General features: G+C 29.6%; 1 protein-coding gene across 2 annotated transcripts; it reads right to left on the minus strand.

The window, feature by feature from the left end:
• Positions 1–1,231: 1,231 nt before the first annotated feature.
• On the minus strand, positions 1,232–22,163 carry rbm25b (RNA binding motif protein 25b). Of its 2 annotated transcripts, none has more exons than XM_051138512.1 (18): positions 22,061–22,163; positions 21,182–21,305; positions 20,591–20,640; positions 19,826–19,990; positions 19,590–19,647; positions 17,784–17,950; positions 15,567–15,755; positions 15,375–15,458; positions 10,370–10,638; positions 8,379–8,505; positions 8,203–8,292; positions 6,819–6,892; positions 6,536–6,680; positions 4,446–4,821; positions 3,288–3,580; positions 3,064–3,162; positions 1,924–1,971; positions 1,232–1,832 (listed from the first exon to the last, which is right to left on the minus strand). In XM_051138512.1, exons 2-18 carry the CDS (start codon positions 21,285–21,287, stop codon positions 1,740–1,742), a joined length of 2,433 nt encoding a protein of 810 aa, XP_050994469.1. In that variant the 5' UTR covers positions 21,288–21,305; positions 22,061–22,163; the 3' UTR covers positions 1,232–1,739. The 2 variants fall into 2 exon arrangements, with proteins under 2 accessions (XP_050994469.1, XP_050994468.1); XM_051138511.1 differs by having other exon boundaries at positions 6,536–6,686.
• Between the last annotated feature and the right edge of the window lie 1,051 nt (positions 22,164–23,214).

Below are 23,214 nucleotides of genomic sequence, written 5' to 3' on the forward strand. Positions count from 1 at the left end.
TATATATACATACATTATATATATATATATATACATATATAGATCTATATATACATATACATATATACACATATATATATAAGCTTTTGTATATGTATATATATATGTATACAAAAGCTTAACTTTAACTTAGAAAATTATTTAGGATTACATATTTAATTAAAATGAAAATATTTAATTAAAATTATATATAGATAGATATTTATATATTTATATAGACAGATATATAAATATATATACATATTTATATATATATATGTGTATATATATATATATGTGTGTGTGTGTGTGTGTGTATATATAAATATGTACACATATATATGTACACATATACACACACACATAGATATTTATACAGATATATAAATATATATATCTGTGTATATGTGTACATATATATGTGTACATATTTATATATACACACACACACACATATATATATATATATACACATATATATATATATAAATATGTATATATATTTATATATCTGTCTATATAAATATCTATCTATATATAATTTTAATTAAATATTTTCATTTTAATTAAATATGTAATCCTAAATAATTTTCTAAGTTAAAGTTAAGCTTTTTGAATGATTTTATAAGTGAATAAATTAAAATTGGTCAGAAAGGCAAAATCAACTTGTGGTTGAGGAGGAAAATATTTAACTAAATTAATTTAAATAACTAAATTGAAACTAAATTTAATTAAGTCACCATAAAATGTCATTAATTTGATTTAACTGACTTGCTTGTCAACAGGTGAAAATATTAAAATAAATTTAGTATAAATACATTGTTTATTAATGGTCATTAAAAATAATTTTGCATACAGTAATATTATAGGGTTATTATAGTTCACTAAAACTAGTCAAAAAATTAAATTTTTTAATAGTAATTGTTGATAAACTTAAGTCAGCTATAAAAATATAAAAACTATATTTAAAAATAAATAAAACATGCACAAAATAAAAGTAAAACAATATATATATATATATTATATATATATATATAGTTTGGGATTTTTAGTGCTTTTCAGAATTTTTTCTTTTACTAATACTACTACTATTGTCTATATATTAAACTCATTTTTATTAATTGTAAATTAAACTTTAAATTACAGACATTTAAAAAAAAAAAGAGAAACAGAAAATAACTCCATATTAAGAATTCACTTGTGTAAAATTAGCATATCAGACTGAAACCAGGACACATTAAAAAGCACAAAATACTAAAAAAAAAAAAAAAAATCATTTTTATTCAAAACACATCCACTGATAAGTACAAAAACAAAGACAATCAATCGTTTTGATGTCAATCAGTTTAGCGAGACCTTCGGAACAGTGTCGGGGTCCAATCAACTGCTTTAGTTTTAATGAAACAACTGGGGAAAACTCTTTGGTTTGGTTGGTGAGAGCGACCAAAACAACAGAAATGGTAAAATCACAACCCAGACGAGATTGGCAATCATTACAGTAACAATTTACATCGGCCGAACCGGCCGAGACGAAGCTACGCTGAAGACGGATTCGACAGGAGAAAGGCCCTGAGAAACCAAACCTCTTCCTCTCGGCACTCGTCGCCGGTGGTCTGGGACGTGAGAAATCAAACGGCTCAATGTGTGTTTACTCCAAAGGTCGGAAATGGTCGAGTTTCCCAAGTTGTTTTGCAACCTAGATGAGCTGTCCGGCCCAAATGGGAAGTAAAAAGCAAAGTTCATCGGCGTTCGGCGCTCGTTCATTTCCCGAGGCCGATCTTCTTGGCTTCGGTTTCGTAAATCAATAACCTCCACATTTTAACTATGAAGACCTCGGCCTCTTCGTCCAGCACCTGAGAAGACGAAGATCAAGAGTTCAGGTTGTGTAATTGTGGGAATATGGCTGATTAGAGTCTTAAAAATAGTGCGAAAGACCAAACTTACCATCGCGACGTCATCCAAGATCCCTTGAGGTGTGCTGTGAGCCATTACCTGAGAACAAACAGTATCAGAATTAAATTAACTACACAGAATAAAAAATATTTCAGTCTTTCTACTTCAAAATGCCAATCCATTGTTTTTCAAATTAATAAATATATTCGAATATTGTATTTGAATCATTTCATCATTGTATTAAGGAAAAATAAAAATATTTTTAATTATTTTACTAATGAAAAATAAAATGACAATTCACTTAAATACTATCTGAACATCTGTCACTTTATTTTTATGAATATTTTTTTAATCCAATATTTTTTCAATAATTAAATAAAAAAAAAAACTGAATAAAACATTTAAATATTTGAATGTATGTGTCAATTTATTTATTAAAAAAAAAAAAACTACAATATTTTATTTTTCATTGATTCATAAAAAAATATTTAAAAATAATGAATTAAATTAATTCATTCAAATACTACACTGAATAAAAATAATATCAGTATTTCTACTTCAAAATATAATATAATTGTTTTTTACATTTATTAACTTATTACTAAATATAATAAAAAAATTAAATTGATAAATATATTTTAACATTGTATTATAATTATTTCTTTATTATTATTATTCCAGTATTGTTACTTGATGAAAAATTTGAGTATTTAATTGAATTATTTGTAATGGTGTTATTAATTAATGAAAAATAAATAGACAAAATTCATTTAACTTAAATAACTTATTAAAAAATAACATTTTTCATGATTTTTTTTTTGTTTAAAAAAAAAAATTAAAAATCAATATCTGAATGTTTGTCAATTTACTGTTCATTAAAAAATTAAAACATTTGAGTACTACATTCTTCCATTCATTAATAATAAAAAAAATAATGAATTAAATTAAATAATTTAAATACTATTTGAATATATTAGTCATTTTTTATTAATAAAATATTTAAAAAATTGATTTACATACTAGATTTAATTAATTAAAAAAAAAAAATTATATATATATATATATATATATATATATATATATATATATATATATATATATATATATATATATATATATATATATATTTTTTTTTTTTTTTTTTAAATCAGCATTCAGCAGCCTGTAATCAAACCTGACAAAACATCTTACCTTTGAGCAAACAAAGTCAACTAATGTGGCTTCTTCTTCACCAATGTACTCTACGATCTTCTTATTGATCCACGGTCGAATACGCTTCTCCATGAGTGTCTGTGAATATTAAAACAATTAAAACAATAAAATAGATTAAAATGGAATACTGAAAAATTAAAACAGAAAATTTATTTGGAAAATTTAAAAATAAAAAAAAAGTGCCCTAGAAGCATGACTCTTACCGTATCGACAACGGACCAGTCGAGCGGGTAGTTGAAGAGCTCTGGTTTGGCAGTGGGAATCTTCTCGATGAGACTCTTGATGTGTTTGCGTTTCTCTTCTGTATTGACTCCTTTGCCGCCGGCCGCCACGCTCACGTCTACTCCCTTCTCCTCATCCTCATAGTCTAAAGGCACCAGCTTCCTCTTCCGGGGCGCCTCGTCCACCTCATCGTCGTCAAAGCGGTTGAAGACGCTTTCCACCGCCAGCTTCTTCCGCTTGGCTACGCTGGGCTGTCCTGGGCTACCGGCTGAACCTTGAAATGGGATAAAAACAAACCTAGTTCAAAATTCCTAGTTAAAAATATCATTAAGAACTACTTTTAATTGTTATATAATATACATTTCTCAATTACATATTGAAAATAAAATAATTAATTTAAATGTTTTACCTAAATATATATATATATATATATATATATATATATATATATATATATATATATAAATAAAAAATACTTGGATATTCATTTATTTTTCATTAATACTTGTTTATATAAATGTAATAAAATAATTATTTAAATTAAAATAATTTAGATAATATATTTGCATACATTTATCAATTTATTTTTCATTAATAAATAAAAATAATGAAAATAAAAATACATTTTAAATACCATACTTCATTAATATACTGCTTTCATTAGAAAAATAAATTTTACAAATTCATTATAATACTATATTTGAATATATTTATCAATTTATGTTTCATTAACAAAAAATAAATAAATTGTACATAAATAGTTTAAATATTACAGTTTCATTTATCAATTTATTTTTCATTAATTAATAAAAAGAATGAATTTAAAAACATTTAAATACTATACTTGGGCATTTTTTATTTTTATTAGAAAAAAAACATTTTAAAAATTAATTAGAATACTATTTGAATATATTTATCAATTTATTTTTCATTAACAAAAAAAAAAATGTAAATAAATAGTTTAAATACTACAGATTAATTTATCAATTTATTTTTCAATAAATAAATAAATATGAATATCTGAAGTATATTTGCAAAACAGAAAAGAGTGACAATTTGTTTTTGTTTTTTTTTTTTTTTTTTTTTTTAAAATCAGCCATAGCATCCTGAATCCGAAACCTTTTTGAAGCCAAACTCACCTAGTTTGAGACTAAGGCCGATCTTGGGCCGGTTCTCCTCTTGGAGCGGGACCTCCGGCGGCGAGTTCTCGTGAGGGATGATGATGCCGCAGGGTGACTCTTCTCTGGGCGTGTTGGGTGTGGCGTTTCCACTGGCTGAAGACACTGAGGGGGCGGCCATGATGGGCCGCATAGTGGGTTTGAGGCAGGGTTTGACCTCCTCTTCATCCTCCAGTTCCTCCCCTTCCTCTACATCATCATCAGACGGGACGTGAGACTTACGCCGCTCTCTCTCCCGGCCTCTGTCGCGCTCTTCTCGAGGGGGCTTGTGCTCTCTCTCCTCCTCGGGCTCAGGCTTCACGGGCGGCTGCCGCAAACGCTCTGCCTCCTCCTCCATCTGATCAACACAAAAGCATAAAATGTGAGAAGACAGCAAAACAGCAGTTTGGTTCCAAGAAGTACTACGAAGGTTTTAAGCCATGAAACACCAGTTAGCACTAAGATGAAACACAATTCACACTTTGATTTGAAAGAATCATTCGACAAGATGACGACAAATAGACCCAAGAAACGCTGCATGATAAAAGATTGTATAATACGGAACTACTGGCTTTGTCATTAAAATTAAAAAATAAATAAATAAATGCTATAAAAAATAAAAATAAGTATTAATACTATAAAATAAATACCATATTTACCTATTTATTTTTCCATCAATTAATAAATCAAAATTAAAACAAAATTTAAATAAAATAAAATAACTCATTTAAACATACTTGAATGTTTATCCATTTAATTTATCAATAAAGTAATAATTTAAATTAAATAATAAAACCAATTATTTAAAACCTATATTGAATGTATTTCTCAATTTATCAATATTGATAAAATTAAATTAAAATATTAAATTAATACATTTTAACACTATACTTGTATGTATTCAACTTAGCTTTCATTAATAACAACAATAAATAAGAACAATAAAAAGTATAAATGAAATGATTTATACCATACATAAATATATGTATGATTTTTTACTCAAATAATAAAACATGAAATAAAATAATTATTTTTGACATTCTAATTGAATATTCATTAATAACAAATGATTAAACATGAATTAAATTTAAATGAAATTTCATTTTTTTTCCACTATACTTGAATATTTATCAATTTATTATTCAATAATAACAAATAATAAAAAAAAAAATAATATAAATACTACATTTGAATGTTTATCCATTTACTTTTCATCAATTAATAAAACATTTATGGAAATAATTCAAATTAAATAAAAAAAAATTCATCTAAATATTATACTTGAATGTTCATCCATTTATCAATTAAAAAAATTAAAGCAATAATTTAAATTAAATTCTAAAATAATTCATTTAAGTATCATACTTGAATGCATTTATCAATTTATTTTACAATAAAACAGCTAATAAAATTAAAAGATGAGACAGTCATTTTAACACTATACTTGAACATATAAAATTTGGTATAATATAGTTTAAAATACGATTCATTTAAATACCATATATAAATATATTTTTAATTTTTGTTAATTTTACTCGATTAACAAAACAATAAAATTAACAAAATAATTTATTTTATTCCTTAACAAATGATTAATAAAATAATTTAAACGAAATACTATAATTCATTTAAACACTATACTTGAAAATATGTAAGTTTATTATTCAATATTATGAAGTATGAGAAATATGAAATAAATAATAAAATAATATAATTTAAACATTACATTTTAACATATTTATCAATTTGTTTTTACCATCAACTAATAATATTTTCCATAAAATAATAAAAAAAGAAAATAATTCATTTAAATATTATATTTGAATGTGTATTAATTTATTTTTCACTATTAAAAATGTATACAATTAAAATAAAGAAAAAACGTATTCAAATACTACACTTAAATATATGTAGAAATGTATTTGTTTCCATTTGATTATCATGTATTTAAAGTGCATTTAAAATGAATGAATATGAATATTTCAAGTATATTTTTGAATCAGCAGTAAGATTTGCAGCAGTCAATCATGACGGAGCAGTAATGCGGTGCTGTGGTCCGGTTATGGACTCACCCTGCGCAACTCTGCGTCTGGATCAGGATGTCCTTCTGCTAGCAGCCTCTGTCTGATCTCCTCCAGCTCTTCCTTCTCCCTCTTCCTGTCACGTTCATCGAGCTCCATCTCCTTCTCTCTGTCCCGCAGACGCTTCTGAAGAGCACTGCCCCTGCAGGCAATGCAGAGAAATAAACCATTTGGATCACATCACTCTCACAGTCATAAAGACTGCTGCATACTGTACTTAAAAATGACAAAAATCAACTCAAAGCAAATCATACATGCAGTGCAGAGAACTCACCTGTAGTATTTTGGGTCGTCTCTGTCATCATCATAGTCTTCCAGAAACTCTTTCAACCGTTTCCCTTCTTTAGCCTGAGAAAACGATATGAGAGAAACATTCGGTAATTTAATTTCATTTAAATAATAAACTTGATTTAAAAAAAATATATATATTAAAAAAAAATACAATATTGCAATATAATTATCTTATTTTTCATTAAATAAAAGTACAGTTAAATTATTGAAATAATAAAATTAAACATTATAATTGAATACAAGAAAATATCTTTTTCCATTTTTAATTAATATAAATAATATAGTAAAACACATTTCATTTACATACCATACTTGAATATATATAAATTACATATACATATTTGTTTTTTTAATAGTATGATGTATTCCATAAAACAATAAATAATTTAATTACAAAATGCATAATAAAAATAATAATTAAAAATAAAATAATTCATTTAAAATACCATATTTGAATATGTATATAAAAAAAAAATTACAATAACATGTATTTGTTTTTAATAGTAAAAAAAATTAAATAATTACAAAACAAATACATTTTCTAATTTTTTTGTAAATAAAAATAAATATAATTTAAAATAAAATAAAATCATTTATTTATAATTTATAAATACCATATTTGAAAACATTTTTAATTTTCATTAAAAACAATTAACTTAAAAAAAATGTAATTACTGTATAAGCCAATTACAATATTTAATAAAATAACTTAAATTAAATGATTCGTACCATAAAAACATGTATAATTTTTACTCAAATAATAAAACATTTAATAAATTAAAACATGAAATAAAATAAATCATTCTTAACATTATAATTGCATACACTTCATGTATTATTAATTTATTAATAACAAATGATTAATGATAAGAATTCATGTATACACATTTGGATATATTTTTTGAAAATGACATATTTGTTTTTTAATAATAAGATGTATTCTATACTAAAAATAATCTAATTACAGCGTGAATATGTATTTCAATTCTTCATAAATAAAATAATAAATATAATTAAAAATAAAATAAAAATCCATAAATACCATATTTGAATGCATTTAAATATAATTAAAAATAAAATAAAATAATTCACTTAAATACCATATTTGAATATATTTTTATTTTTTATTAACAACAATTAAAATAAAAAATGCAATTACTGTATAAGCCAATTAAAATATTTGAATATTTATATTTGAATATATTTGTTCATTTACTGTCATTAATACAAATTGATTAATAGAAATAAAAATATTTCATTTAAATAATATATTTGAATATAGTCAGCAAATTACTCCATATCGTGAACAGATCAGGCTTAAATGCTTTTTTTTTTTTTTTTAAATGATTAGGAAAAAAGTTGTTTACCATTTCACGCCGGCGTTCCTCTTCCCTCTCCATCTCCTTGCTGTAGTCTCTGGCTTTCTTCCTCTCTCTGAGCTCCCAGTTCTTCAGACGCTGTTGAGCGAGAGTAATTAAAGAAGGTAAATAGTCTAATAAGACAGCTAATCATTCAGTAATGTGATCAGAGAGACGTCATTCACCTCCTGATACGCCGCCTCTTTCTCTCTCAGCTTCCTCTCGAGTTTGCGCCGTTCGTACGCCTCTTCTTCATCTTCCTCACGATCGCGCTTCTTCTCCTTATCTCGGTCTCTATCGCGACTCTGTTCTCTGAAAACAGACAGCACCCAGTCACATGATATTCACATGATATATGGGGTGTAATATACTGTAGACACAACTTCAGCTTTTGACCATTATATGTGAATACTGTAATGGACATAAAAATAACAACACTGGAATTGTTGTAAATTAAATGATCATAAATACCTTAACATTTTGTATATTTATGTATTTATTTCAATAGTAGTAATGCACAAATATAAATTATTAATAATAATTAATAAATGGTGTATAAATGTTAAAATAAAAATATAAATACAAAGTAATATTTAAAATAAATATTTATAAATTAAAAATATAAATGCATAATTACAAATGTAGACAAAATTACTGTAATAACTGTACAAAAATAACAAAACTGTAAATAAAATCACCATAAATATCTTAACATTTTGTATATTTATGTATTCACTTAAATGTTGTTGCAATGTATAAATATAAATAAACAAATTAAACTGCATAAATGTTGATAAATATATATACAAATAAATACTATAAACAAATCTAAATAAATTACATATAAATGTAGACAAAATTACTGTAATAACTACAAAAAGATAATGAAATTGTTGTAAATAAAATAATCATAAAATTTTGTAAATTTATGCATTTATTTAAATGTTGTACTAATGTATAAATATAAATAAATGATAGATGATAAATTAAACTTGTAGAAACTGTAAATAAATATTTATAAATTTATATTCAGAAATATAAGTGTGTATATATATATATATATATATATATATATATATATATATATATATATATATAAAGATGCATAAAATAAATACCTTGTTAAAAGGTATTAAATACCTTTTTAACAATGTCTACTTATAAACAATCATAAGTATAAATATATAAACGTATAGAAAAAAATCTAAAAGGTATAAAATACTGTTAAACATTTTTCCTACTTAAATATTCATGAATATAAACGTATAAATATATAAATATAAATGTTGATGAAGAAAAGGGGATAAAATAAATGACACTGTTACTATAAATATTTAAATATACATTTATGAATAAATACCTTGTTAAAAGGGATCAAGTTCAACAATTTGTATATTTATACAGAAAAGTAAATATTAATAAATTGTATTTATACAATGTTGATTAAAAAAAAAAAAAGATATGAGATATAAGTGAGATACAAGTGACATTTATAAATTTATATTATCGTTTTCTCACTTTATCTTTTCTTTATCAATAAATACCTTGTTAATATGTAAATATTTCTAAATTGTTTATAAATTGTTAACATGTAAATATTAACAAGGTATTTTAATATGCAAATATAATTTAACACCTTATGAAAAGGTAAAAACAGTTCAACACCATTCATACTCAAATGTTCATAAATATAAATGTATAAATTTATAGAAATATAAATGTTGAAAATGTATGGGATGAATATGAATTACAAAATGTTATTAGAAACAAATATATATTTATGAATAAATACCTTGTTTAAAGGGATTCAATACAGTTCAACAATTTGTATATTTATATTGATAATATTAAATATAAACGCATAAATATAAATGGAAATGTAAGGGTTAATTAAGAAAATGAGATGAACATAAGTGAGAAAATGTTAATATAAATACATAAATATTTCTAAAATAAATAATATATATATATATTTTTTTAAATGTGTGTTTATTTAACCTTTCAGCAATGTATATTTTCAAGAATAGATATTCCTAAATGATGTTTATAAATTATACACACACACATAAAAGGTACGGTAGTGATGACTGATGGGAAAAATTGGTGGAAAAAAGCGAAGGCTGTGAATACATTCTGAAAACAACACTAACACTTGAAGACATGACGTTTTGTGTACCTGGATCGACTGCGGTCTTCACTGCGGTCTCTGCTTCTGTCTCTCTCCCACTCTCTCTCCCTCTCGCGCTCTTTCGTGCGCTCGCGGTCTCGATCTCTTTCTCTCTCCCTCTCACGCTCCCGCTCTCTCTCCCGCTCCCTTTCTCTGTCCTTCTCCCGTTCGCGGTCTCGCCGTTCGCGTTCCCTCTCGCGCTCCTTGTCTCTCTCCTTGCGTTCCCGCTCCAGCTCCTGCCTCTCCTTCTCTCTCTTCCCCTTTTCCTCTTCCAATTTCTGCGGGAAAAGGGAAGTTTTCGGATTAGCGACTAATCATGAACAAGACAAGAGTACATGAAACAATAATACTCTATGAGGAAGTGGTTTACAGTCCCTGCCATTCACATACGCACTCATATACCGGCTTCAAAAGCCTGAGACCACAAGAGTATTTTAATGCAATAAATGTTGAATTATAGGATTATATTATCAGCATATCAAGTCAAATTTTGAATTAAGAAATGAACATGAATTTGAGACCGTCTTAGTATTTTATATTTTTATGACAGCAGCATTAGAGTTAAATGAACAAAACCTGATGATCATGTTCTCCAGCATGATCTGAGATAAAAAAAGAGCATCTTTAGCCTCAAAGGAAGCAAAAACATATACAAAGAGTCACATGATCAAATATCTATTTGATTAGAAACAGAAATAATGCAAAAAGTTTGCTATTTAGTGGTGCTAGTGAAACAAAAATTACACACTTCACTTTTAAAATGTTCTTCAAGCACATGGAATTCTGTTTGCACCACAGAATAATGATTAAAAAAAAATAGAAAAAAGGTAAATGCAACTTTCTCAAAAATCAAAATCTGATGTTTTTGTTTCAATTCTATGAAAAAAAGTCAGAACTGTGAGATAAAAAGTTGCAATTACCATTTTTTTTTATTTTGTGGCAAAAATAAAAAATAAAAAAAACAATTGTGAGATTTTTTTTTCAGAGTAAGAAGTCAGAATTGTGAGATATGAACTTGAAATTGCAAAAAAGCTAGTTAAAATTAAAGTCAGCTGAACTATAAATGTATTTCATAAGTTACAATATACATATCTACACATTTCATAATTGCAATAAAAAATAAAGTCAAAATTCAGATATATAACCTTTTAAATGTGAGTAGTAGTCTCCTGAATGTATTATAAATATATTTAAGTATATAAATATAATATATAAATAACCAAAAAATAAAAATAATTTCAAGAAAATGGTCCAAATGGGATATATAAAATCTTATATAACTGGGAGAAAAAGTATGAATTGTGAGATAAACTCATTATTGTGAGAAAAAAAAAAATCTCCTGAATTCATTATAAAAAATACAGAAACTTACCAAATAGAAATTCTAAGTTTATATCTCCCATTTTGGACTTTTCCTGCAATTATTTATTATATGTAAGATTGTGATTGTGATATATAAACTCACAAACTTATAAAATAAACTTATGACACAGCTGAGCATAAGTTTGCATGTTTATATCTCTCAATTGTATATAATTGCAAGAATAAGCCGGAATTGTGAGATATAATTAAGAATTGCAAGACAAAAAAAAAAATCCTAAATTCATTATATTTAAGCCTAAATTTAATACAAAATATGCTTAACTATTTCATAGGTGTACTTTAAATCATATGTTTGTGAGTTATATCTTGCAATCGGAGATAAGTCGCAAAAACTTTTTTTTTTTATGCAGCAACAACAGGTTCATACACGCATGTCATATCTTTGTTTTAAATTTTTCCTAAAATGTAAACCAGATTTTCAACGTGGACTCTTTGACTTTTGAATCACCCTGCATGATGACAGAGAACAGTATCTAGACGGAAAAGCGTATAACAATTAAGAAATTGTTTGGCAATTAAGAAAAGGAAACCTGGAAACCACTTTTAGAGATATAAATTTCGATGTTGCAAACAACTGAATTAGATCAGAAACAGTTGAGGGTGCCGTAATTTCCGTCTCATCACATGATCAACAGAAAGAGGCTTCAATCCTTGTGAAACTAGTTGTTTGTGCACTTACAGGTGTTGACTAGCGACTCACAGCGCTTCCGTGGCCCTACAAGCCTTTTTTGTTAGGCCTGGGAGGAAAAGCAGGTCAAAGGATTCACAAGGAAAAATAAAAAACAAACTATTCTCTTTGCTTGCAACAATCTCACAAACAACTTCCAGACATTTTGAAAACGTTCAGGCAGGAGCATTGCATACTGTATTTGTTAGATTTGCTTTGTTTTTCTTTGTGGTTTGGATAGAAAAGGCAACAAATGAAGGTGTAGAGACTGCTTACCCCACTGCAGACGACACGAGCCCTCAGAGGTTTGGACTGAGCGATTATGAAATGCACTGAAGAGCAGCATGACACCCACGGATTTAGCCTCAATTCAACAGATCTCGAAGTTCGCAAAAATATCCCGCTACAACGACGTCCATCAACAATTCATTATAAATATATTTAAAGTCTAATTTTAATACTAAACTATTTCATAAGCGCTGAATCGTGGGTGTTATGCTACTGTGAGCAGCAGCAGCAAATAAACAGGAGGTGAAGACGAGATAGGAAAATAAGACAAACTGTGGATACAGGCTTTCAGCTAAAGATAATTACATTAATGCATGTAGTTTACAAGTTACGCTGCTTTCAAAGAACATGTCTACTGGCGAATTTGAGAGGATAGTTAGGATAGTTTAGTAGGCTGCAAAAATATTTAGATCAGCAAAATGAATAACATTTTACATCAAGTCTTCATTATAGTAATAACTAATATTGCATGAATAACTACTGCACATTTAATAGTATTGCTGAGTGGATACAAAAGTAGATAGCTGATTAACAAAAACTTAGATTAGAAATGCTGCTTGGAAACTAACTGAAATAAAATCAGTTGAAGTAAAATTACTAAAGGTAAAAGCAAAAAGCGAATCAAAATATATATAAAAAAAAAAAAAAATACTAAATTACAGTAAAAATTACAATACATAAAATCTAATTCAAATCATTAAAAAAAAAAAAATACTCTAATGGTATACAAGTTCTGTTGCATAGACAGAACTTAAGTTTTTGACCTACTACATCTGAAAACTTTGGTATATATATTTTGTAGCTTAAAAAAATAAAACATTTAAAATTAGTTAAAAAAAAAAATAAATACTAACATGACATAACATTTTTAAATATTGTAAAATATTGTAAAAATGTATATACACTTACTTAGGGTGATGCGAGTGGTCCAAGTAATTGAAATAAAGCTAAAATAAATTACAGATAGGAGATGAATAACCTAAAAAAAGTAAGTAAATAAATAAATGTAAAAAAAAAAAAAAAAAAAAAAAAAAAATAATGGGAAAAGCTTCCTTGGTATAAATGTGGATTAATTAAGTTAAAGTTATTAAAGTCCTAAAATTAAAAACAAAAATAAATAAAGCGAAATAAATAATTAGAAACATTATGTGCTTTTGTCATTTTTATTAAAGCTTAATCTAAAATTGAAATGGAAAAAATATATATATATAAAATAATACTATAATAAAATAATGTTTTAGAGCAAGAACTGCAGTTTTTGAACCACTACTTCTAAATACTTTGATATATATTTAAAAAAAATATATATATATATATATATATATATATATATATATATATATATATATATATATATATATATATATATATATATATATATATATATATATATATATATATATATATATACACACACACATATATATATATATACACACACATATATATATATATTTTCTTTTTTTTGTTTTGTTACGCACTTGCTGTATTGATGAATGTGGATATTTAGTCACTAACTGGTCCAAGTCAAAAGAGCTCATGACAAGTCTATTCTGGTCTCTACATATGGGACTTTTTGCCTAAATGTAACTGTAATGGCTCTGAAAAGTATTCTCTCCTCAAGCTGCATGATTTGATAAATCATTTTTGTCTGTGACATATCAAAGTTGAATAATTAGTGTTACAAGACCGACTTCAAAAATTAGATATCAGGCACGATTTTCTAGGGTTTGTAGTAATTCTGTGTGATTTCAGCCATACGAAATGTTAAAACGAAAGAATACTATAAAAAGATGACATTCAGTGAGCACACACAAACAAAGAAACATTGAAAAGAATGAAAAGAAAAGAAAAAGTGCAAGCAAGCAGGAATGAAGAGAGGAGCTGGCAGACTCAATCACAAAGCGAATTCATACCTGTAAAATCTTCAGAAAGTCCGTGTGCTGTGGAGGGGCGCCCCCTACTTTCACAAGAGCCGAATGGGCCAATTCACTGTTATTCAAGTCAGCAGTATTTATTATAGCACCAACATCACTTTTACTAGCAGACCCACACAGGTTCACTGGCCGCCCATGTCTCAGACAACCAGAAAATGTGAGGTTTAGCTGTTTACCCCTTTATAAACACTGTAGAATTGATCTAACACCCCCATATGTACTTTGATATTAAAAACCCACCCAAAACAGCTGAATTTCAGAGCGAGTCGGTGCAGTTGCCCCTGTGCGAGTCCTCCAGAAGGGGGCGCCCAGTACAAGTAGATAAAAATGGAAAGCTCATACTTACATCCTATCCTTGCAACTTTTTCCAAAGCTGACAGATTCATCTTGGTTTAGTCACCATATGATCTCTATCATAATGGTGGGGTTTAATGAATAGATTAGCTTTTAGGGAAGTGCACAGAACGTCCATGCATTGTATGTGTGACTACATTTCCCACCCTTAACATGGAGGCCACGCTACAATTTACACAAACGCTCTGGACCCAAATGAGGCCTAGTCTTAAACTCATTTCTGCGCTACATAATCATATTTATATCTTAAATGTAATACGTCTTGCTAAATGGAATTTACAGGCTAAATTGCATCTACTCATGCTGGTATGTTGTCAAACTAAACTAGGTGTAAAAGGCTGTTGTGCTCTACCTGTGATATGGAGTAAATTAGCAAGTATTTTACCTTATGAGTATCACGGAATTTGTTGATCTCCCTGGAAATCAGATCTCTTTTGTCATCTTCCATTTCCATGGCACTGATGTCATCCTAAACAAATGGAAAACATGGTAAAAATCATATAATATACCCTATAAGTATGTATGTAACATAATATTAAAAACACAAGTTAATAATAATAATAATAATAATACCAACCTCATCTTTCTTTTCTCTCTTCTTTTTGCGGCGACTCGACTCATCGTCCTGTGATGGAGCGTTGAGCTCGTTTGAATACTCCCGGATCAGGCCGTCAATAGCACCTTTGACAATTTGGTCCCGCTTCTTAGTTTCTTCATCCAGAACCTCTTCTTCCTCTTCACCAGCACCATCTTCTGCTTTGCCATTCTGCCAGACACACAGATCAAAACTCAGCATCTTTACTTACTTTTTTCTCAATAAGCAAAAATAAGCCGGGTTTCCATCCAAAGTTGCGAATTTAACAAAATTGGAATATCACATAAAACATTTGTGAATAAACAGCGTTTCCATCCAATGACTCAAAGAGAACAAAATCATCACTTCCTGACAAACTCACACTATACAGGTGCATCTCAAAAAATTAGAATATTGAGAAAAAGTTCATTTTTTGTTTGTAACTTATTTCAAAAACTGAAACTTTCATACATTCTAAGATCAATCAAAAAACTGATTTGTACAACAGAAAAGTTCAAATTCTTTAAAGTATGTTCATTTATGCACTCAATACTTGGCCGGTAGCACAAATTACAGCAAATTACTTGCTCCTAGCACACATTACAGGATCAGTGAGGAGTGGCATGGAAGTGATCAGCCTGTGGCACTGCTGAGGCACTATTGAGCCTTCAGATCATCTGTATATTGTTGATTCGACTGTTTCCCATAGATTCCATATGGAGTTCAGGTCAGGCATGTTGGCTGGCCAATCAAGCACAGTAATATCATGGTCAGCAAACCACTTGGAAGTGGTTTTGGCACTGTGGGCAGGTGCTAAAGTCCTGCTGGAAAAGGAAATCAGCATCTCCATAAAGCTTGTCAGCAGATGGAAGCATAAAGTGCTCCAAAATCTCCTGGTAGACGGCTGCATTGACTTTGCACCTGATAAAACACAATGGACCAACACCAGCAGACATCACGGCACCCCAAATCTTCACTGACTTCAGAAACTTCACACTGGACTTTAAGCAGTTTGGATTCTGTGCCTCTCCAGTCTTTCTCCAGACTCTGGGATCATGATTTCAACATGAAATGCAAAATTTACTTTGATCTGAAAAAAGGACTTTGGACCACTGAGCAACAGTCCACTTAATTTTCTCCTTAGTCCAGGTAAGATGCTTCTGACATTGTTTCTGTTTCAGAAGTGGCTTGGTAGCCTTTCTCCTGAAGACGTCTGAGCGTGGTGACTCTTGATGCGCTGACTCCGGCTTCAGTCCACTCCTTGTGAAGCTCTCCCAAGTGTTTGAATCAGCTTTGCTTGACTCAAGCTTGCAGTCATCCCTGTTGCTTGTGCACCCTTTCCTACCAAATTCCTTCCTTCCAGTCAATGTTGCATTTAATATTCTTTGAAACAGCACTCTGTAAACAGCCACCCCTTTCAGAGTAATGACCTTCTGTGATTTATCCTCTTTGTGGAGGGTGTTAGTGCTTGTCTTCTGGGCCATTGCCATGTCAGCAGTCTTCCCCATTATTGTGGTTTCAAAGAACAAGAGATACCCAGAATTTAAACTGTAGGGATGGACATTTAATGAAACTCTAATGTAAATATTCTAATATTTTGAGATACTGGATTTTGGACTTTCACGAGCTGTACGCTCTAATCATCAAAATTAAAACAAAAAACTTCTGAAATGTTTTACTTTACATGTAAAGAATCTAGAATATATGAAAGTTTACGTTTTTGAAATAAGTTACAAACAAAAAATTTTTTGAGATGCACCTGTATATTACCAAAAAAAGTATGAGAAGCCACTAAATATAGTAATTTTCATATATAATAAATTACTTGCACCTCAGAGCGAGCAGACTAAACACAATAAATGTGATAATTTCTTTCAGAGGTAAATACTTTGATGACAGACTTTGCTCAGGCATTTCAGAACAACCATAACAACATTTCAGACGCTGTGGAACGAGATCAGTCTACTGTTTACACGGGTTTTGCCATCCTATAACGCAAAGTCACATGACTTTTGATGTGTATGGAGGATTTTTTAAGTCAAAAACCACCTCAAGTGAACGTAAAAACTTTTTTGCAAATTAAGGGATTTTTTATTCAAAATGTGGCGTTTCCATCACTCGTTTCTGATGCGATACTTCAAAATCCGCATAAACACAGGGTGATGGAAACATAGCTATATTTTTAGCATCCACCTTACATCACACTGTTATTATACTTACTCCATTTTCACTGGTGCTCTTCTTCTTTGCTTTCCACTCATCTAGTTGTGCTTTTGTTTTGGCGTCAACTTTGACCAGAAGTTTCTTTTCTCCAACCTGCAGCTCGTGTAGCAGCCGTAGAGCTCGTAGAGTAGATTCAGGCTCTTTGTACTCACAGAAACCAAATGCTGAAAGCAAAAAAAAAAAAAAAAAAAAAAAAAAGATGTTTGTGAGCGAGGCAGTCTGGCTTATCCACATTTGAAGGTAATGCGATAAGAGCTGTATGATTTAAAACAAAATAAATATCACATTGCTTCATTTTCTTTCACTTGAATAACGTTCTATTATTCAAATTATTCTAATGTTCTTATATTCAAAGGTGATTTAGTTGAAAAAAACATCTGCATAGAAAATAAAATAAGTAAAAAATAAATAAATAAATGAGTACAGGTAAATAGAACAATAAAAGAAATATGAATGAATATATCAAGTAATGAAAACAGGGTTTGTACAGATACTGTAAAATGAAATTCTTTAAGGACTTTAAGCACTACTTTTTTTGATTTTTAATCAATTTAATCAGAGATCTCACCTATCGAACAAAGTCTTCTATTTTAAATTCAAATTAAAAAAAAAAATAGAGAAATAAAAATATACTAATGAAAAAAAATAAAGTGAAGCACATACAAAGTATTACAAAATATACTCATTTTTTCTACAGTAAGGATTTGTATGTGTGTATAATTTTTTTCTTTTTGTTTTGTCTTTATAACTGTACTGCCTTAATTGTTTGATTCTGCTGTTTAAGAAAAAAATCAGATAAAAGGATTTGAGAAATCACTCCGAAATCCTGTTCTGAAACAAATTATATGTGCACCATAGTCGTGATCTGAATCAAGTCAGTAACGATCACGCTCCGAATTTCCGATCTAAAGCAAAAAATATGCGAACGCGCTTTGAAGTTCCGAAACGTGAAACATTTTGATCGTTAATCATTTCATAAATTGAATTATTCAAATTAAATGATTCGCAATCCATGCTCTGAAGTCCCAATCTAAAAAATGATTCGCTAACCATGATTTCAGATCAGGACTCCCACGGATTGCAGATCATTGGCCTTAGATCGTAATTTTGCATATTGCAAATCTTTTTATTTAAATCATTCAATTTGTGAAATGACTCACAAAACCCATTCCGGACTAAATGATTCACCATACGCACTCTGAAGTCCCGATCTAAACAAATGATGTTTGGCAATACTCAATCCGACTGGAACACTTTGAAACTGTGAATCATTTTGCGAAAATGCTTTAACTCAAAAAGCGCAGTTTCATCCATCACTACATGCTTTTTTAAATCGTTACAAATGATGCTGACATTCGAAAACAAATGGCTCTTTTAATTTGATCTGCTTTTTCCTAGTGAATCACTTGAAATGGATTAGGAATATTGCTATTTTCAAGGGTTTTCCAGGCCTTAAATTTCACAAAGTTAAATTCAAGCACTTTAAGCACCTTGTACGAACCCTGTAAAAATAATTTTACTGTAAAATTACAACTGTAATATTTACGTTTTTTTCTTAATTTTCAAACAGTAAATCATCAAGCTTTTATTTTGATGAGTTGCAGGCAAATAAAAACACAGCTCAGTTTTGCGTTCATTTATACATGAGCAGCTCATGACATCAGTGTCTTAGAATGGCTCAGAACATAAATGCACCAAATCATTCTCGATCTGATACTCACACTAAGCCTTATAGCGATACTGATTTTAAATGAAACTAACTGGGCTCAATAGAAATGAGTTTACGAGTTAAAAAATGTTTACCTTGGAGTTTCCCTGAGGCGCCTTGAACTCGTTTCCAGCTTAATACCAAACCACATTTCTGGAAAAAAGTTATTAATAATCAATCCATCAATCAAACACTAAATATGAAATGTTAGCAAGAGCCATTTCACTTTAGAGTAAAACTTAAACTATTATCAACGGAAGCTTCTTTCATCTCTGATGCAAATATCTCCACATTGTTGAATGGATAAGACTGGATCTGATGGGATACTCACGGCCAGCAGCTGTCTGATGAGCATGTCAGATGCTTTCTCAGAGATGTTTCCAACAAACACAGTGGTCGTGGGGCCACTGCTGTCATTGTCTTTTGCCTGAGCAGCACTTTCCTTCCTGGGAGCAGCAACTTTACTAACCACAGGCATTGCCGTGGGCACGAGAACCTGATACATCACATCACAATTAAAATGTAGCCAAAAAATGTGATTGTAACTGATACAAAAATGAGATATGGTTTCTCTATAAAATATCTGATTCTTCAGGAAGCATCTCAATGGTATATTTTGCATTTTGATATTTTTACTGTGCATGGTTGCATATAAATAAATTGTTACATATCATTCTTCCTTGTATTCATTTATTGAAAAACGAAGTGGAAAACATGCCTTGTTTTAACTAAATTACTTAGTTCTACATTAAGCATTTTTAATTTACTTGACAGCAATGAAAAAAAACACAAACTGATACTTCAGAAAGGGCTGGATATTGAAACAGATTTCACAACTCAGATTTTAAATCACAAGTTCTTGATTCAATATCAGTTCATTCAATATTCAAAATTCAATTCAGAACAAAAAATTACTTATATATAAATTGATACTATATTGAAAGCTATATTGAATCAGTTTTATGATATAATTATGCCACAAAAGTGCTTCAAAACTGGACTTACTCTTCAAATTTATTGATAAAAATGGCACAGTTTGAAAGCTAAGACTTTTTCATATCAAAAGTAACCAAGCCCAAGGCTTAAATGACATTACCGCAGGGGCTGGAGTCATTATACCCATGTGGACAGGAATCATTGGGGTTCCTAGAAAGAAGGGAAAAAAACAATCAGAAAGTATTCATACAATGTCATACAAGTCACCTATTATAATACTGAAAATCAGGGGGATTAAACTTAATATTTAGGCCAATTTAACACCGAAACTGTTCACTCAGCAATTCATTATAGAACTAATGCAATCTCTTGAAAACATTTAAATAGTCCATAATCTGGCTTAAAAAATTACATAAACGCAAACAGATCTACAGTTCGTTTACTCAAAGTTTGAATACTCAAAGTAAGCAACACTATGACGTTATAATCAACAAAGTCGTCACACTTGACAGTTTTATGACAGTTTACTGAATGCTCTGGCCTTGTAGGAATGCTCCATTAAATTCAACATGTTTGCATTTTGCTGATGCTTTTATCCAACGCAAGGTTATGGTTTTCATTTTGCCAGCACGTGTTTCCTGCAAACCAAACCCATGGCCTCGCTGTTGCTAACTCTATAATCTAATAGTCAAGCTACAGGAACACTGATATGTCTACACAAGGTCTGATAAATCTAGTTCATCTTGATTACCGGGAGGCATTGACGGTGGAAACCCAGCAAACTGTGGTGGAGGGATTCCTGGCGGCATCGCTGGGATGCCTATTTGTGGCCGGTTGAGATGAGGAGGGAAAGACATCTTGGGCAGAACACCCACCTTAAACAGAAGACAAACGCATCATTAACAACTGTAAATGACAGGCTGCTACGTACACAATCATGATCTTATCTTAAGTTAGTTCTGCAATTCCCCTCAGTTTTTAGTAAGCATCTATGGTGCTTTTACTTGAGCCTGTGTTTAAAGCTGTTAAATTTGATGCTAAATGCATTTCTTTTATATCACATAATCACCAAAAATAAATACATACACCAAAAGAGAAAATCAGCTGATTTCAGGATGACTGACATTAATCAGTGACATAAGCTGAAAGATCAAACTGAAAGTACTGAAATCGACCTGAAATGATGTAAGCACTGAAAATCAACCTGAACTGAGCTTGAAGCACTTAAATAAACCTGAAATTAACTAAATGTGCCGAAATCAGATCAAAGATCTTATAACTGTTTAAAGGCCGATTTCACGTTGTTATAATATCTCCCAATGTGACAAACCACTGACGTTAGCTAACCAAATAAACATGTATATGATAGCTAACGCGCTTAAGCGCGGATATTGTGTTGCTTGTGCGAAATATACTCATTTTAAACCCCAAAATCAGACCGGTTAGTCAGAAAATACCAGCGGGAATCATTTCAGTCAGACCGGGTAACAGCTAGCCGCAAGCTAACGTTCACAAAAAGCCTTAATTCTGACCTCTCTCAACGGATTAACGCGTTTTATTAAAGTCCTGTACGAGACAATAAAAATAAGAACTCAAAAAGATAACTAATATTTTAATAAATAATACTCACTCAAACCAAATCGATATCAACTCGTTTCTCGCACGGAAAGTTCACCGGATCCGTAGTAAAAGCAACGAGCAATCGAACCTGCCGTTTCCGGTGAAATGGAATTCTGGGAAAGTAACGGGCAAGTTAAAAGACCTCTGGTTTTGAAAAAAAGCTAAATAAAAAAAAACAGATAACAAATTAAATGTAAATAAAATACAAGTTTGGTCTTAGAATTTCTTGTTGGTGTGGGATATGATATTGTGATCTCTTTCGTTGATTTTCAGATTATTCCATTTCACCATTAGTATTATTATATGGAATTAGATCGTGCATGTGCTTCATAAAAGTCTCCAATACATTTGCACATTTATCGCAGCTTGAAAAAAAAAATTAAATAAAACAACAGAGTATGATTTAAGTGATTAATTCCTCATTTTAATTACAGTCATTTGGCTATAAATAGTTTTTCTATTATTGTTTTACTATTCTTTGCGTATTCTCGCTGACCACATTCTTTGTTGATTCTAAATAAAACATTAACTCAGAATGTCCCAAAGCAGAATTATTCATTAATTATCTACGCACGAAATGTGCACAACACCAAGAAAATATTCAAATAAAGTAATCTCACAAAACGGTCCAAAAAAAATCCAGGATAAATTTATTGAAAATAGCAATAAAAAAAACGTATTTTAAGTGACATAAGAAACAATTTATTGTTTTGTTTGTTTTATTATTATTATTATTTGGCTGTGAAATTTAACCAGACGTATCTTCAGATTCGCCCTTCTACGCCGCAAGCTGCATTTGAGTGACAGGTTACGTCAGCGAAGGCGGGATTTTCATGGAAAGTGCTGGAAAGAGCCAAAGCACCGCTAGTCCTAACGCCTGATATTCTTCCGATGCAAAACATAGTGCAGTCGATTACGCTTTGTTACAGGCATTTCTTTCACCGCATTCTCTGACTATTTGACTATCTCGTGTTTTAATGACAAAAAAATATTTTAACAACGTAAAAATTGTATAAAGAGTTTCCTATCAGTGAAGCACACTTTTTGCGCGCATCTTTCCTAATGTTACCCGTTTTTATACCTGTTTGGTGCTCTGTTTCAACAACCCAACATGTATTAATATAATATAATTTTAATGTAGTTACAAAGAGCCATATAAGAACG

Source organism: Labeo rohita, chromosome 20 (assembly GCF_022985175.1).
Source record: "Labeo rohita strain BAU-BD-2019 chromosome 20, IGBB_LRoh.1.0, whole genome shotgun sequence".
Taxonomy (NCBI): domain Eukaryota; kingdom Metazoa; phylum Chordata; class Actinopteri; order Cypriniformes; family Cyprinidae; genus Labeo; species Labeo rohita.

Excerpts from the sequence above, each read along its gene's own strand:
- rbm25b (XM_051138511.1), bottom strand. The coding sequence starts at position 21,287 with ATGTCTTTCCCTCCTCATCTCAACCGGCCACAAATAGGCATCCCAGCG. Across the intron at positions 6,687-6,818 it reads GACGACCCAAAATACTACAG|GGGCAGTGCTCTTCAGAAGC; the intron begins GTGAGTTCTCTG and ends CATTGCCTGCAG. Across the intron at positions 4,822-6,535 it reads CAGACGCAGAGTTGCGCAGG|ATGGAGGAGGAGGCAGAGCG; the intron begins GTGAGTCCATAA and ends TGTGTTGATCAG.